The 14,699-nt window shown below is 47.1% G+C and overlaps 1 protein-coding gene across 4 annotated transcripts in view; it reads right to left on the reverse strand.

The window, feature by feature from the left end:
• The window catches only part of DACH2 (dachshund family transcription factor 2), a 316,195-nt gene that overhangs the window by 14,912 nt on the left and 286,584 nt on the right, over window positions 1-14,699 (reverse strand). For all 4 annotated transcript variants that reach the window (XM_083160364.1, XM_083160363.1, XM_083160362.1 and 1 more), the window contains 4 exons: window positions 10,858-11,003; window positions 9,341-9,488; window positions 3,335-3,478; window positions 2,620-2,685 (listed from right to left, as the gene is read on the reverse strand). In XM_083160364.1, coding sequence (XP_083016490.1) covers window positions 2,620-2,685; window positions 3,335-3,478; window positions 9,341-9,488; window positions 10,858-11,003 — 504 coding nt within the window. The remainder of the gene's footprint in view (window positions 1-2,619; window positions 2,686-3,334; window positions 3,479-9,340; window positions 9,489-10,857; window positions 11,004-14,699) is intronic.

Below are 14,699 nucleotides of genomic sequence, written 5' to 3' on the forward strand. Positions count from 1 at the left end.
AGCAGCGGCTGGGGAGATTTTGCCTAACCCTGATATAATGTCTGATAACACTGATAGCGCCGGTCACTATTACACAGACCGACTTATACTCTGGAATTTTGTAATTCAGTTCCTGCATTTAAATACGAAGAGGCTGGTGGGATCACGTCTGGGTGTCACCCGCCGCGACGAGCATGGCCCTCGTTAGAGATCCGCTCCCATGTCTGTGCATGCACAGATGGCGGAGGGGGATGTTAACGAGCCGCAGGAGCGTGCATTGGCCGGCGGGCAGACCATAAATACTGGGGGATATAATTAACGATATCGCTCAAAAGCACCCAAATGAGCAATATCGCTCATTATATTATCGGGTGCATACGGGGCTGAACATGAACCAAATCAATTTAAGTGCGATCAGCGACATGAGAAGTTTGGAGCAGGGTATTATAAGTAGAGACAAAAACAATGGCTCTCTGGCTTCCCACCGTGCATAGAACTAGCATGACGTATCATATATACAGTATATATATCCTGTAATACCTGCATTAGACAATAACATACTGCAGGAATAGCACAGATACAGTAAGTGCACAGTTATGGGAATCCGAAGACTCCAGCCCCTTATTTACAGGCACTGGGGTCATCCTGTCCTTCAACGCCTCTCTCTGGGGCCCGGCTCACTACGTCAGCCTCGCACCTCGCCTTCTGTCGCCTCTAGAGGGGAACCGTGCCGGACGTTTGCTCCATACCACAGTACGCTCTCATCCCCTCCAACGCTTTATATCGTATACAGACCGAACAAACAGCTTCCCCCCGTAATATAACGCCAAAACGTAGCAAGGAATAAACATGCAAAAAGAAAAGAGCCGGTCTCTCCGCGCCCGTAAAACCATGTTATTTTCTGTTCAGCAGTTCACGTTACTGCTGTTCATACTAATTAATTAAAGGAGCTGTTTCAGTAATGTGCAAACAGGGAATCTGAGAAACTGAACAGGCTTTTAGGTCTCCGGGAGAAAGTGAAGTCAATCCGGGCGCAAGCAATCAAATGTAATGAAATCACTTGTCAGTGCTAAGCTTGCAAAAACTGTGAAGTTTGACTGGGGAGTAAAAGGATTATAATTAGATTTCCGATAGGATAATAACTAAATGGCAGGGAGCTGTAAAGAGAAAATATTACTTTCTCGGCTAATGGCTGCTGCTGTTCGGTTTAGTTTAGACATTTTTTTTTTCTGATCGTCGCATTTGTAGCTGCGCTAATTTAATTTGTTTTTACCAGCAAAAAATAATAATAATGCTTGAGTGTCATTTGCAAAAACTATTGATTCGGAGGTGCTTTCGCCAACGCCCAATGTTTGAGATATGCAAAGCGGGTGGCCTGGCCAGGTCTGGTGGGCGCTGAGCCAGTGGAACGGAGATTACAGCGGGAAGGTGGTACTCATGCCACCATAAGTGGGTGAGCGTCAATGTTATATGCTGTATTGATCAGTAACGCCCCCGCCTCCGCACAATCCCTTCTGCCGGTTTCCGTGAATGTCCCTGCATGTGGCAATAATAAAATACCGCACACGCACCTCGTTATAGTGATCATGTAACATAATCCAGCTGGTTATTAATTACATGCAGCGATATTACAGTTTGCAATCAAGTAGCTGTTTTGCAAACTGTAATACAGAGGGATGGTCACTTCTTTCTCCTACCATTATTTCAGGTAAGGTCTTAATTACTTTTGCACTTATGGTTAAAGCACCTTGAGTAAGGGGTCAGTGAACCCCGAAACGTTGAGCTTGTTTGTATTATGCACTTTACTTAAATACACTTTCTGAAACTTTATCAAGTCTAATAATAATAATAATAATAATAATAATAATAATAATAATCAGATAATTTGAACATTAGAGGAGTATTCAATCCCGAATCCAACTGTCGGAACATTCCCGACAGTAGGATTGCCGTCCGTTTCCGACTGTAACTCGACAGTTGGTATCAATGTTTTGAATGTCAAGTGTCGCAACGGCCGCATTTGGACAGAAAGGGATGCTAAATTGTCGGAATCGGCCATGAATTAGACAATTCAGACACGACTTTAAAAAAAGCTGAACCTGAAAGCCTTCAATTATGATGGAAAAAGCCAGTGACGTTTATTTCCGCTGGCAGAAATGGCGGCAGAAATTGAATACCACCCCAGAGATGATGGCACCCAAAGGGTTTAAAATACAAATCTATTACCATAGGAGATAAAAGTACACATAGAAATAAGACCGAATATACAGAATTTGCAGAATTGATGCCCTAGGGTATAATTAACCGAGGAGTTGTCTGGATTCACACATTTAAGTCCCCGCTCACAAATCCCCTTCTATGCAAAAGGTCAGAGGAAAGAAATGAGGGGAGAGGAACTGACAAGAAATGATCAGATACGACCCAGCCGGATCAGGCGGAATAGTCGCCTATAAATCAGTAAATTACTGTGTTTTATGTTCAGCCGCTCTCTGCAGAAAACACCGGACAATAAAAGACAATATGACAAGTTCAATTCCAGAGGGTTTAAGGCAGAGCGCCTGTAATCCTGCGCTAGGACAGGAGACTCTGTCAGACACTCTTATGGGACAGCATGGATCAGGGGGGGCTGCCATACGTTACCTTGCATGGGTGGGCTGTCATGTTGGGAACCGTTGTGTTCTGTCTCCATCTCGGGGATGCAGGCATCTGAAAGACAGCATGGAAGCGTTACTGGCACCTGCGCGCACAGAATAAGCGTAATATTGGCTGCAAGGTGTGCTCAATGCAAAACTCCCTGTGACATATATATACACCAATGGGTCACGTCACCCTTATACCAAACGTCCGGGAGTGCAATGTTACACTTTATAACATTATAACAGTAAAAATACAAAGAATTAACAAGTGAATTAAATATGTGTGTATATCTATATACATACACACAATGATATACAGCATGCTTATATTCTGTGTGTTACTTCGGCTCTAGCCGCCTACGAAATGCTACATGAAAGCACTAACGTTCAATGTTGTGCAGATACTCCGACAGTCACACAGAATATAGGCATGCAGGATATGTCCTATTACTCAGCAGAAGATGCTTGTGCATCCTATTCCCTCGTTTTTGCCAATAAGACGCTATTTTATTTACAAAAGTCGCAAAAAAGAAGCCCGACAGAGTCACACGGAGCTCATGCGTTATGTATCGCATGGAGGATTGGTGGATGCAAATAAAAATCCCCCATATCCAATATGCGCTGCTCACTAAAGTAATATATACGCCGCAGGTAAGCAGCGGGTGTGATTTTTGTGTGCGGCAGTTTATAGCATCCCTACGTTCCCCCGCCACCCTTACCGTTTAACATCCGGAGACCCTCTCCTGTGGTGGCTTGTTTCAGTGCCTGCTCCACTTGCTCCCGCCGCTTTGACTCAAACTCCAAGGCCTCCTGTAATTTTCTCTTGGCCTTTTTCTCTTTCTTCAAGCGCTTCTGAATTGTTGCTGTAAGACACACAGATTGCCCGTGTTACCATCGGGATAGGCAGATCATGTACAGGTTCACAGCAAGAGGTCAACACTGACAAAAAGTCTACATGCCCGAGGCTCACTTCATTATTAATTGGGGAAAATATGCCCCCCTTCCACCCCTTCAACTTTATGAACCAGTCTACTTTAAGGACTGCTGACCTTTCATCTTTTGACTTCAGTCGACCATATAATGTCCCCTTATTGACTGTTGACCTAGACACTGACGAACTATAGAGGTGTCCACGTATATCTAGCCTCCCTGCCCTTCTAATCATGCCATAATTCGGTAGCGCCAAGTGTGTTTTTGTTCCGACTTTTACTGTAAAATGGATTTTATTCGCAAAGTGATGCTGATAGGGTGCACAAACAGCTTCTGCTGATTAAAATGATATTGTGGTGTGAATGCCTACATTCTGTGTGCAACCGCTGCTGTATCTGCATACAACATGCACCGCTATACAGAATATAGGCATGCTGCATATCATTTTAATCAGCAAGGTCTGCTTGTGCATAGCCCAACACTAAGTGACTGGTCAGCTCTCTCACACCGATCATCACCCGCTGCGTAGTGTATGGAGGCTACAAGTACGAGCACACATCTGTATATATTGGGGTGCTGACACTGAGTCCCCCGCAATCCGCACTCATTGCTGATGTTCACATACCTGAAAAACAATCTGTAACTGCACAAATAATTCTAATACCGCCATACAGCGCCTGCAATACACTGAATGTACACACAAGGTGTTGTGTTGGTGAATAAAGGTGTCAGGAAGGTGGCGGATAAGTGATGGGTGTTCCTAGGCAGGGGTGGGAGGTGGTCGGTAGTGCACGCAGCAAAGGCCCATTGAGTGGGGTTGTCATAGGAGGCCAGGGTCAGACGGAGATACTGTACCTGCCCTTGAGCTGCTGCAGGTTTGTATTGGTGCAAATGATGGTGGCGTACAAAGACATGCCAATCTGCAGTATGGTGATAAGTGGGCGTCTCACTCAGATGCCCAGTGGTACCTAAGAGGAGGAGTTTGTAGCAGCATTTGCATAAGCTCGCAGACTGACGGCCACCAATAGATGACGTACGTGTGAAAAAGAATCAGGACATAGGGAAGAGGTCTGAGGAGGCACAGAGGTGCCTTATGCCTCAAAGATGTCACTAATTCCTGATGGCCTGACAGACTGAATACTGTGTAATGTGACACAATGGCATCGGCCAGTAGTGTGAGTGACACGGAACCGAGAACTCTTGTGCACACTTGTTACACCCCCAACATGACACACGGAGCCATACGGTCACTGTTCTCCTTTGAAGTGTCACATGCGGTTTGGTAAATGCTCCGCTCATCCGTCCTCCATTCATCGGCTAATTCTTACAGATTTCTGACAAATACGATCTCACTAATCCTCAAAGTGCAGCATCTCCGCTGCGCACCGAGGATCAGCAACATCTCAATTATGTACATTCAGCGTTTGCATCAGATGAAAGGGAGAGGGGTCAGAGCGGGGACTCGCCCCAGAAACGTGTCGGCTCTGCCATACCAGCAGGTTGTGGGGGTCATTTGTAGAGTGAGAATTGTGGCTGTAACACAGACATCCTGCAATATAGAGGGAGGTTCTGCACAAAACGTGGCATCAGAGATACGGCGGTCCAGTATATGTGTCCTGCACAAAACGTGGCATCAGAGATACGGCGGTCCTGTATATGTGTCCTGCACAAAATGTGGCATCAGAGACACGGCGGCCCTGTATATGTGTCCTGCACAAAACGTGGCATCAGAGACACGGCGGTCCTGTATATGTGTCCTGCACAAAACGTGGCATCAGAGATACGGCGGTCCTGTATATGTGTCCTGCAAAAAACGTGGCATCAGAGATACGGCGGTCCTGTATATGTGTCCTGCACAAAACGTGGCATCAGAGATACGGCGGTCCTGTATATGTGTCCTGCACAAAACGTGGTATCAGAGATACGGCGGTCCTGTATATGTGTCCTGCACAAAACGTGGCATCAGAGACACGGCGGTCCTGTATATGTGTCCTGCACAAAACGTGGCATCAGAGACACGGCGGTCCTGTATATGTGTCCTGCACAAAACGTGGCATCAGAGATACGGCGGTCCTGCATATGTGTCCTGCACAAAACGTGGCATCAGAGATATAGCGGTCCAGTATATGTGTCCTGCACAAAACGTGGCATCAGAGATACGGCGGTCCAGTATATGTGTCCTGCACAAAACATGGCATCAGAGATACGGCGGTCCTAAATATCGGTCCTGCACATTGTACCAGTATCAGAGAGAGGACAGTTATAGCGCTGGTCCTGTATATGTGTCCTGCGCACTGTACCAGCATCAGAGAGAGGACAGTTATAGCGCTGGTCCTGTATATGTGTCCTGCGCACTGTACCAGTTATCAGAGAGAGGACAGTTATAGCGCTGGTCCTGTATATGTGTCCTGCGCACTGTACCAGCATCAGAGAGGACAGTTATAGCGCTGGTCCTGTATATCTGTCCTGCGCACTGTACCAGCATCAGAAAGAGGACAGTTATAGCGCTGGTCCTGCATATGTTTCCTGCGCACTGTAGCAGTATCAGAGAGAGGACGGTTATAGCGCTGGTCCTGTATATCTGTCCTGCGCATTGTACCCAGCATCAGAGATAACAGTTATAGCGCTGGTCCTTTATATCTGTCCTGTGTGTTGTATCCAGCTTCGGAGATACTGGTGGTGAGATACGAGGGCCACCACCGCCCGGAGATACTGGTGGTGAGATAAGAGGGCCACCACCGCCTGGAGATACGAGGGCCACCACCGCCCAGAGATACTGGTGGTGAGATACGAGGGCCACCACCGCCCGGAGATACTGGTGGTGAGATACGAGGGCCACCACCGCCCGGAGATCTGAGGGCCACCACCGCCCGGAGATACTGGTGGTGAGATACGAGGGCCACCACCGCCCGGAGATACTGGTGGTGAGATACGAGGGCCACCACCGCCCGGAGATACTGGCGGTGAGATACGAGGGCCACCACCGCCCGGAGATACTGGCGGTGAGATACGAGGGCCACCACCGCCCGGAGATACTGGCGGTGAGATACGAGGGCCACCACCGCCCGGAGATACTGGCGGTGAGATACGAGGGCCACCACCGCCCGGAGATACTGGCGGTGAGATACGAGGGCCACCACCGCCCGGAGATACTGGCGGTGAGATACGAGGGCCACCACCGCCCGGAGATACTGGCGGTGAGATACGAGGGCCACCACCGCCCGGAGATACTGGCGGTGAGATACGAGGGCCACCACCGCCCGGAGATACTGGCGGTGAGATACGAGGGCCACCACCGCCCGGAGATACTGGCGGTGAGATACGAGGGCCACCACCGCCCGGAGATACTGGCGGTGAGATACGAGGGCCACCACCGCCCGGAGATACTGGTGGTGAGATACGAGGGCCACCACCGCCCGGAGATACTGGTGGTGAGATACGAGGGCCACCACCGCCCGGAGATACTGGTGGTGAGATACGAGGGCCACCACCGCCCGGAGATACTGGTGGTGAGATACGAGGGCCACCACCGCCCGGAGATACGAGGGCCACCACTGTCCGGAGATACGAGGGCCACCACCGCCCGGAGATACTGGTGGTGAGATACGAGGGCCACCACCACCCGGAGATACTGGTGGTGAGATACGAGGGCCACCACCACCCAGAGATACTGGTGGTGAGATACGAGGGCCACCACCGCCCAGAGATACTGGTGGTGAGATACGAGGGCCACCACCGCCCAGAGATACTGGTGGTGAGATACGAGGGCCACCACCGCATTACATTTAGTATATAATTATCTTCCTTTAATTCATAATGTCGTATTTTTTAGGTGGCAAATGATACATTTGTGTTTTATCTGTTTCCAGCGGCCTCATCCGGTTATAAATATGTTTCGTCCAATGAGTAAGTGCATTTAATTAAGAATAATGTTCTGTTGATGAAATCCATACTCGCTGGCGGGATATTTCATTCCGTAGAAGGCAGCAGCGCTAAAGTCGCCAGTCTCATTTACAGCGCGGCACATGATATATTCAGGAGGACGGAAATGGGACTTTATACCCAGCTCATCTCCAGGGTCTGCGCAGTGAAATTAAACTATTTAAATCCTGGTAATTTTCAGGAAAAAAAAGGACAGAAAGCGACGAGTCTGCCAAGCAGCTGTAAATTCCAGGACTGTACTAATAAGTAGATATTAATATAAAATGTGACGGGTAATTCTTTGCCACGTGTAAATTATACTGTGCGTTTCTCCTCTGGAAGCAAATGAATGGCGATCATTACTAAGCTGATATAGGGCACAGAACATTAATAGAGAACGCTTTCCTCTGAGCCAGACGGGGGAGGTGAAATATATCAGCACCCTACAACTAGGCGGAGTGGAAGCAGCCATGTTGGGTAGTGACTAAATATTAATATAAGCTTAGCAAAATAATTCACAATCATTGTGGTACTTCATGACTAATATGTACAGTGCTCTAGTTCCGTGTTTCCATAAAGTTGAATTCTCTTGAACACTGGCAGCGAGCCACCGAGCCCGAAGCGTGGCGAGCCCCGCGAGGGGACGCGGATTACTTTACATGTATTCTGCGTCCGCTCGCCACGCTTCGGGCTCGGTGGCTCCACACACTATATAAAATCAACTCCATGCATAGTTGGATAGTGGGGGTATGAAATCACCCATGGGTGACTATACTATTAAAAATCGGGTCTTTACAATGAAAAATCGCATTGCATGAATTGTATGCCACTATATTGCATGTGATGCGATGCAATGAAAAAATCGGGCTCCCAGATATTACATAAGTACCATATTTCCCGTAGCAACCAATCAGATTCTACACACTATTTATCTCTCTCCACTTTCATTCCCCCTCATCATGTTCCCCCACATTCATAATCTCCAGAGTTCTTAGTAGATATAAGACATATGAAGTTTACAGCCCTGTTGAGGTAATTTCTACACCAATGAAAGGGTTCCTCTGCTTTTCCCACTTATTGGCAGAAAGTCCCAGCTGTAGTGCTCTGATTGGCTGTGGGCCGGAAACGTTTTCTGTAACTAGCAACATGTGAAGGAAATGGGGTGTGGTATGCCGTTCCGAAAGTCGGGATCCCAACTGGCCAGACTCAGACAGCGTGGCCAGCGCTACAAAGCCGCTTGCGGGCGCGCCACCTATTCTATTCTCCCTCTATGGGGGTCATGGACCCCCACGAGGGAGAATAGCAGACGGCCGTCGGGAAACCGGCCGTCGGGTGTTAACAGTCGGGATCCCAATGTCGGGTTAATGACTGTTGGGATCCCGATTGTCGGGATCCCATCTGGCACCCAGGAAATGTGTGATACATTGTAACTATTCTAGCCTGGGTGCACTGCTGATATCAGAGAAGCTTCTGCTGATGGTTGGTACCAGGGCTGTAAGTCATTGGGCAGATGGATGGGCACAAGTTATAACATACAGATGGCACAGTAACAGTTTCATGTGACCACAGGCACGTTCCATATGGGGCAATAACTCAGCACTAATTAAAGTCACTCTATGTAGCAGGAGCTTCTGCACCTGTGAAACCTGTGTAGCCCCTGTTGTACAGCAGCGATGCTCAAACCCGGTGTCATTAGTGACACCATTGGGTTTGCACATTATAGAATAAATCACAAATATTGGGGCAAAAATAATTGGCATCATGAAGATTTTGTCTCAGAAATTGAAATAAACCAAAATTCCAGGACTTTCGCGAAGATTCATCTCACTGTACAATGTATCTCAGAGTTACGCGCCCCCCCCCCCAAATCTCACCGCGGCTCTGTAGCTCGGCCGTCAGCTGCCGCTCCAGGCTCTCTCGCATCTCCCTCTCCCGACACAGCTCCATCTTTAACTCTTTCTTTTCCTGCTGTATTTGCTTTTCTTGTACTCTGGCATTGTCTACTGCGACTTTTAGAAGGCCCTGGAAAAAAAAAAATCAAGAGGCAGTGAGTAAGGGTTAGGAACCTAGACTGACTGCACTGTAACCCACGGCAACAATATAAAATATTTTCCTTATTCTATAACATCTACCGTAAGTCCATAGACATCAAATGCAAAATGTCACTCTGCCTAAGGTAATTCTGCTACAGGACAAAACTATAAAATGTTAAAGCTGGCACTCACTGCCTGCTGTGAAACCGATGACACTACACTGTGCAGAAACACATTACATGTCTCTCTTATGAATGGAGCCCATCTGTAAATATGGGACCAGCCTATGTGGGTGCAGCCTGCAGCACTGTGTGTCTGATAACTGTAGGGATCAGTGATAACGAGTGCATTATCTGCCTGTACATTATACTGAAGGGTGACACTTCATTGTACAAGCCTGTCATCTGAAGCAGGTTCCGAAGGAAACATATTAATCAGGAGTTTCTCACAGGTAATAGGGGACATATATTACAATGTCATATAATCATCCGAAGGTCATTATTTATTTCCATCAATTGAATAGAGACGGAGGTTGAGCGCTGACAGCGCTTGGTGATTAAGTAGGAAGCTGAAAACATGTTAGTTAAATGTGACTAAGGAGCCCGAGTCAGATATTAAGTCCCCGAGGCTGTATGACAAAACGTTTCCTGCTGCAGACTCCACTTACAGTACTGAGGACTACAGAGGAACCCTGGGTGAGAGAACTACAGGTACCACAAAGCTGGCGATGAAACAACATGCAGCAAATAGAAAACTAATGACATCTAACAGTAATAACATTATTTACAGATTCTTCTAAGTATTCTCTTCTTTTTACCCACATAATAAAGCTTCAACTTGAATCGGTCTGTGGGTACTTGGCGGGACAACTAGATTATCTATTAGATCTTCTCAATCATTGTAATTGGCTACAATTAGTGTTTTATTTGTAAACTAAAATAAAGAAAATTAGTTTGGATGCTTGTTAAAAACATTCTGCTCAGTGTGACAAATGTTACCCATCAATAATCCGTGCTTGTGGGGGACCCTGCTCCTCCCACTAGCCCTGTCCTCACTGACACATCACTCATCTCCTGATATACTCTGTGCTGCTGGGGACCCTGCTCCTCCCACTATATAACTCACAGTCTGTGGCTTCCTGCTGCCCCCATTCCCCTCCTCACATCATGTCACTGCCCCTGTCACATGCAGCCCTGTCCTCACTGACACATCCCTCCTCTCCTGATATACTCTGTGCTGCTGGGGACCCTGCTCCTCCCACTATATAACACTCAGTCTGTGGCTTCCTGCTGCCTACCTGGAGGGTATTATAATGATAGCAGTCTGGTGGACCAGAGGAAGTACAGAAGGTGACGCACCTGAATGTTGGTTAGGAGAGTTTCTACTGATGACAACCCGTCGGCGAAGAGGAACGGCGCTGGGAACCCGGGGGGTAGGGTTTGCCCCGCCAGCTGAACTTTGTCCAAGGTTGGTTTTATTATTGGAATGGTAATTTGGATGTCATCTGCAGAGAGAGGAGAGATCAGTAACTATGAGATTTGCCACATATACATTTACTGCACACGTAATACATACAGGTAGGGTGGGACACAACCACTTCTGCCATATAGGATACACAGTCCGTCCCCCCGTCATTAGCAGACATTTCACGACCAATCAGAGTGCAGTATTCTCTACCTACCTCCCTGACTGCAGCCAGTGAACGGCTGTCTGCATGGTAATTGGAGGATGCCGGAGCTATCCACCAATCATAGCCAGTCACTGTATTGAAGAATGTGGTGAGATGGTGCAGGACTGCAGGAGGGGTAAGTTAGGGCAGGTAGGTTCCCAGTGCATGGCTTTTCTCAGGACCTACAATGTTTTTAAGATGTCCCTTGATAATCTTATTCACTAGCCTCAGTCTGAGGGCTGTAGTTCATTATTATCCATTAAAGCCCTATAAATGGGGGAATTCCTACAGATGAAATGCCTATTACAGTATCTGTATGTTCTTCCATACAGTACGCCTGATCTCCCCCCCCCCCCCCCCATCAATGGACCCCAGAGGTCTTGGAATGCTACCAGTAGCTGCTATTCGAAGACGTCTCCGTAATGAACTCTTCTGCAGAGTCCACTGGGAACATCCCCAAAGACTTCTTCATATCACCCATGCTCCTAAATTATCTACACGCCCCAAGGGAATTCTGATCATTCAAATAATTCCCTACAAGAACGTTCCATCTGGTCTAGAGAACAACCAGGGAAAATAAACTGTAAATAGTATCAGATCTACTATGAAGCTGTCTACATGCCCCATCTGTAATCTCAGTGGTTATGGTCATCGCGCACCGGCGCCAGCCACATACTGGGCACAATGAGCCACCTGAACAAGACGCAATAACGTGTGGGTACAAATTTGTTTGGCCGCAATTCCGGCAACTTCCGCTTGGAACTTTGCCCACAAGCACATGCGAGTTATCATTGACATTTGTCCGATGGCATCGCCGTCATCACTGATAACACGCAGCGTACGCTCCACAATGTCTCCTATCTAGTCCTCAGAGTGGTACAGTTGGGCATAGCGGCTTATTGTTAAGTTAACCAGGGTTGTCTCTGCCTAGGTCGGTGGCATCTTGGGGGCATCTGAAGAACACGCCTTGGTCATGCCTAATATAGGTGGTGGCTGGGGAACTTCTAAGACCACACTTCCACTCAAGGGACTGGAGAGTGGGGATTGGTGACAAGGTGGTGAGGGGGCGGAAGGGGGGGGGGGTTGACTGAAGTTTTGCCTAGGGTGCCTAAAAACGTTAAATCTGGGTGTAACACAAAAATGACATCATCCTCTAAAAACCAAAAACCTTTTCTTAATTCCTGGCTGCACCACCCTCCTGCGACTTTAATGATGACTGATCTGAAGCACTACTAGACCCAGCAAGGAATCCCACGGCCCTACTAACGATTCCGCCACTCGCCTCCATCCGTATACACAACCCCCCGTTTTATTTAGCAAACACAACGCCGTAGTTGATGAAAAAGAAAAAGTCATTTGAACGGCGTCCAATTTTCCTCTCCCGATTCATCGCCGCGCATAAACTACGCTGAAATAATGTTTCAGATACTATTTTAAATGAGTCATTTTCAGAGGGGGAAAAAAAAAAAAAGACTCCTAAAATATATCACGGCGTTACATCTGGCACATAAAAAGGTTATGGAGGAAATTTGAGCTGCAATTGCTTTTTGGTAAACCTTCTTCCAAATATATTGACTTTAAGTACTTGATACATTTGTTCCATATCTCAGATGCCCTTGTCATATTAATTCCAAGATTTACAATTAGACTCCGGCAGAATTACATTTTTTCCTCCTTTTTATAATTCCCTCGGGGCGCTGCAAATCCGTTACCAACACGGCCGGCGTGATTAAAGAACAGGACTTAAGCGTTTGTACCGGCGCGTGGTACAGATTCCTCCGGCACCTTGTGAGACAGCAGCTATCTCTATTATGTGCTCAGAAACACATTTACTGACAGGGAACACAACGCTGTATTGCCGCAGTTTGTACCTGCCTGGTATTTATTTCACATTCATATGAGGAGAGTTATCTGTCACAGCCCAAGTGCGCGTCAAAGCGGCGGCCTCCAAAATTACCTCCCAAGATTAACCCAACCCCGGCTGTACACTATATCTGGCGTTTATGTGCTGCTGTCGCTGCTGTTGCGCTGTCACTCTGCGCGGTTATTGTACTCTGTATTTGCCACTGACTAATGCTGTTAATATGTGAATTTGACTGCGGTAGTTATTAGTGTGCTCGGCTGTTTGTTTATTTATACGTTGGGTTACGCGGCGCCTGCGAATAGATTTGTAAGCGGGATTTACGCCACGGCTTGCTGTGTTGCAGAGGTATCTGCATGATGGGTCCACAGTGTCTAGGTCAGGCATGTCCAAACTGTGGCCCTCCAGCTGTTGTGCAACTACACATCCCAGCATGCCTTGCCATAGTTTTAGCATTCCCTAAATAGCAAAACTGTGGCAAGGCATGATGGGTCAAAATGGCAATGGTCAATAAATAAAAAAGTTGACATGAGTTTTTCACAATTTTTTCTTTCTTTGGCCATCTTCATGCTGTATGATTCACGAGAAGAACTACAATCTATATACATAAAAGGCTAACTACTCCTCACCTATATGAGGTAAAGTGCCACTAGAGGCTACTCCACCGACCAAATTACTCCTTTGTGTGCTAAAAGATGTCATTACAGAAAGTGAAAGCGATTTTTGCAGGGACACTGATCTGTTTCAAACTTGCTGGATATGGAGAGAGGGAGCTGTGAAGACAGAAATTGAAGGAAGGAGCAGATGGGGACTGGGAGTGGGGTGGAGAGTTTGTGGGCTAAAAACTGTCACAGCTCAAAGTGGAGAAAAAAACCCATCACTGCTCAAAGTGAGAATCTGTATTTGTATTTTGTGGCGATACACATTAAATCAGTGGTGCTATTTAGCAACCAAACAGACCCCTGATGGGAACCCCGCACTCTACAAAGGTTTTATCTGTTTCACCGACAGCCTAGAACGTCCGGGGAAGTGTCATCGTACAATGCGGATGCAGGTATCCCACTAGTAACTCAGTCATTTCCCTGAGATATCCCCAATAAGAGGACTGGGTCATATCCACAAAGTCTCTATGTTATATATTGGACAGAATCAGAGTGCAGCATTCTAAGTTTTTGCAGTCTGAAAAGCGCATTGTCCCCAGTAAGCCCAGACTATGCGCGTAAGAAATGATCCAGCGGGCCGACCTCTGTAAAATCTGGGTATGTGACTGAGCAAGTTCATTAAACAGGAAAAAAATGATTACAGGATTGTAAAGATTTCTGCCTTAATGTGACTGTTTACCAAAGCCAACCAATCTGTGCTACCTGCTTCACCCGCTCTGTGCGCCAAGTTTCAAAGGGGCTTATTCTCTACTGCTGGTAAAGTAACTGTGTCCCCAAAGCCAACCAATCTGTGCTACCTGCTTCACCTGCTCTGTGCGTCAAGTTTCAAAGGGGCTTATTCACTACTGCTGGTACAGTAACTGTGTCCCCAAAGCCAACCAATCTGTGCTACCTGCTTCACCTGCTCTATGCGCCAAGTTTCAATGGGGCCTATTTACTACTGCTAGTACAGTAACTGTGTCCCCAAAGCCAACCAGTTTGAGATGCCCGCTACCGTAAAATAACTAA

The sequence above is a fragment of the Crinia signifera genome, chromosome 9 (genome assembly GCF_055691185.1).
Source record: "Crinia signifera chromosome 9, ASM5569118v1, whole genome shotgun sequence".
Taxonomy (NCBI): Eukaryota; Metazoa; Chordata; class Amphibia; order Anura; family Myobatrachidae; genus Crinia; species Crinia signifera.